The following is a 3,512-nucleotide window of genomic DNA, read 5'->3' as shown; positions in this document are numbered from 1 at the left end:
TATATTTGCAACTCCACATCTGCAGAACAGAAAATAGGTTCAAATACCAATCTCTGATACAACCACACGACAGGACTCACATAATCACACACGCCTATAGTTTAGTATATAGTCAGTCACATACAGACACACCATATGCACGTATACAAACACGACTAACGCATATCACACAAACAAAGGCAACCGAGCCAATAATCAAAACACAAGCCATTCTGTATCTAAACCCTAAAGCATACCTTGCCAGCCTCCATCTGTTTGTTCTGTGTTGCGATGATGGCGAGAAGCTCGTTGATGCGCTCCTGTGACCCGTTTTCGTTTTGGACCGGCTTCTGAAGTCCCGTTTCCAAATCCCCTAATATATTGGAAATTTGGTCCAATGTCTGCCCTGTCGCCTTTGCCGACTCGAGATTCGGCGTCTCGTCAGTGTGTAAGCTCTGAGAGAGAAAATGAGCAATATGAGCAAATGAGCAAACGAGTACGCTATATATAGACTACACAAAAAGAATATTGAACACAACTTTCGCTGATACGAAGGCGTGCGATTACTTGGCCCGTGTGGTGCGACAGTATCACAGCGCTTGGTCCATGAATTCTGAGCTGGTACTAACTTATACGTATATGTGTTAGAGGTTTATATCCAAGAGTCTCTGATAGTCCAGTTTCACAGCACTTCGTCCATGAATTCTGAGCTGGTACTAGCTTATACGTATAGGGGATAGAGGTTTATATCCAAGAGTCTCTGATAGTCCAGTTTCACAGCACTTCGTTCATGAATTCTGAGCTGGTACTACATTCCACGGCTAGGGGTTAGAGGCTTATATCCAAGAGTCTCTGATAGTCGTTAGACTATGCAATGAATCTCCAAACGAGCATCACACGCATACGTAAAATAGTACTCGCCGGGCCTACACCTGGGTGTACCCCGTCCCGGTTGCCGTTGAGGCAAACGTATTGGTCGTTCAAAGCGTTAAGCTGTTTGCCCAATAGATTCCAACTGTTACGTTGGGGTTATACACTATGAGGACTATCTCGCCGCAATACAATGCCGCGGCGACGCAAGAGAACACACAAACTGAACTGGCCCATTAACATTCTTGCTGCCAAGTTGACACCGTGTGTACGTATCAATATGATGGTGTGCGAGCACTTATACTCATATAAGTGCGTACGTATGGTAGGTTGGTATACTATTGAAGATGGCTTCATATATCTACACATATACAGCCGGGCATGTAGGGTTGAAAACATCATACTATAAAGTAGGTCCAATAGCATGTTCATGTCCATGAATCGATACTTCGGCACATATAGGTGTGTACAAGTTTATACTTAGCGGACGTTCCTCTTGACATATATATGCATATACATGCATACATATATACATATATATATATATTGTATACATACGCACGTTTATAGCCCGCGTACATGTACATCTACCTACAACCGGATGCTTATTCCTGCACAACACACACTTCCTCTCACCTTGTACTATAGGTCTATCTCCTCCCCTATATCTCTCTGTACCCCCTTCTACTCTATTGTATAGCATTAACATAAACATACACACATACACATAAACATATACACATACACATGAGCTTATACACATACACATAAACATACACACCTACATATCCGCATCATACCTGATTGGTGGCGCTATCGATTATGTTCACCTTCGCCACTACGCACGTGCACACGTTGCTGAAGTCCTCACCGAATTGGAGGTGGTCTTGGTCATGGATTGCCTGCGGCTCATTGGCCTTCAATCTCATGTCGTTCACTAGAGTGCCGTTGGAGCTGCCCACATCCTGAATGTATATCTGTTGCAGAGGGTATGGGAAGTAGGTCTAGGCCAATTCGCAGACAGACAGTCTTGAGGCCGAGTAGACAATACCATCACGGAAAGTAAAGTAATACAATAACATCACGGAAAGTAAAGAAATACAATTACATCATAGAAAGGAAAGTATTACAATACCATCACAGAAGGTAAAGTATTACAATAACATCACAGAAAGTAAAGAAATACAATACCATCACAGAAAGAAAAGTATGAAGCCGTGGTTTTATCAGATGAAGCGAATGACTAGAGGACGTGGGTGGCGCAATGCTGTCGGTTTATTGTCGAATTTCGGATAGGTAAGAAGCCTGACCCACTTAATTGGGCCGTGGCAATGAATGTAAGTTACATTTGATATCGAAGTGAACGCGAGGGATATACGCACATTCTGCCCCGGTGTACGATACAGTATCAGTTTGATAGACAATACAGCCCTTCTATCTCATATAGGTTATAGATAAGGATCAAGACACGTAAAACAATATCTAATGATGAGAAAATCCATCAAGTTTCATACAAACGATGCTAAAACAATAATATATATATATATATATCAAGACACAGAACTATACCAAAACAATAAGATATATTAATTCACCAGCGGCAAACTGCCAAGACCTAGATCATTGCTGGAAAAAGTATTGTTACAACTGACCATACGCTGATGTAGTACAGACGAGTGATAGGCCCATCCATCGGATTATACGTATCAGTATCCATGCAGGAATACATAGTCGTATCTATATATAAAACAATATATGTGACTAGAGAGGACGGAGTTTAATAGAGGCTGCATTGATATTAATGCGTTACAAACGTACTCTATACAGAAACAATAAATGTAACTGGAGATGGCAGTGCTTTTTACGTATCGGAAACGTACCATACTGTTCTCCAGCCAGACTTCCGCGTGGTGCCTGCTCATAACCTTACTATCGAAAACCAAGTTTTTCTCTGTCGGCAGATTCTGTGCAGAGGTGATACGTGATCGTAGAATTGAGAAAAAATGTATTGGTAAGTAAACGCATATGCCCACTACAAACACTATATGTCCAATTTCGGTGGATAGTAACCTGAAGACACACGGTGAGTCACAAATACCAACGACAGTGAGTAATATGGCCAAATGGAGACAGTATTGTTTAAAACTACTACATCTAGATACTATCTCCTCAATGTCTATAAATGTATTCCAAAATGTTCTACATATGTACATATACATAAACATATACATATACGTATAGGTATACACTCACACCCACACCCACACCCACACCCACATATACAATATATATACATGTATAAATATAATGTATAAATACATATACATACACATACATTCACACACAAACACACACATACACACAAACACAGACACAGACACAGACACAGACACAGACACAAACATATATATATATATATTACAAATACATATAAATATACATGTCCATACACAAGTCTATATACAAGCCCTTAAACATGTCCATAAACAAAAACAAACGTACATATATATATATATATATATATTATAAAATATAACCTAATAATACACATACATATATAATATACACAAACGACATACACACACACACACACACATATATATATATATATATATAAACACACACACTCACATATATATATATATATATGTATATTATAAATA

At 39.4% G+C, this 3,512-nt stretch overlaps 1 protein-coding gene across 1 annotated transcript in view; it reads right to left on the bottom strand.

Annotated features, from left to right (window-relative positions):
* Positions 1-234: 234 nt before the first annotated feature.
* The window catches only part of SARC_05035 (hypothetical protein), a gene marked incomplete at both ends in the record, with an annotated part of 4,744 nt that continues 1,466 nt past the window's right edge, over positions 235-3,512 (bottom strand). Inside the window, 3 exons of the mRNA XM_014301123.1 lie at positions 235-434; positions 1,650-1,826; positions 2,730-2,813. Of these exons, the coding sequence (XP_014156598.1) occupies positions 235-434; positions 1,650-1,826; positions 2,730-2,813 (461 nt within the window). The remainder of the gene's footprint in view (positions 435-1,649; positions 1,827-2,729; positions 2,814-3,512) is intronic.

This window comes from Sphaeroforma arctica (genome assembly GCF_001186125.1).
Source record: "Sphaeroforma arctica JP610 unplaced genomic scaffold supercont1.306, whole genome shotgun sequence".
NCBI lineage: Eukaryota > Ichthyosporea > Ichthyophonida > Sphaeroforma > Sphaeroforma arctica.
This window is presented reverse-complemented; position numbering and strand designations above follow the sequence as displayed.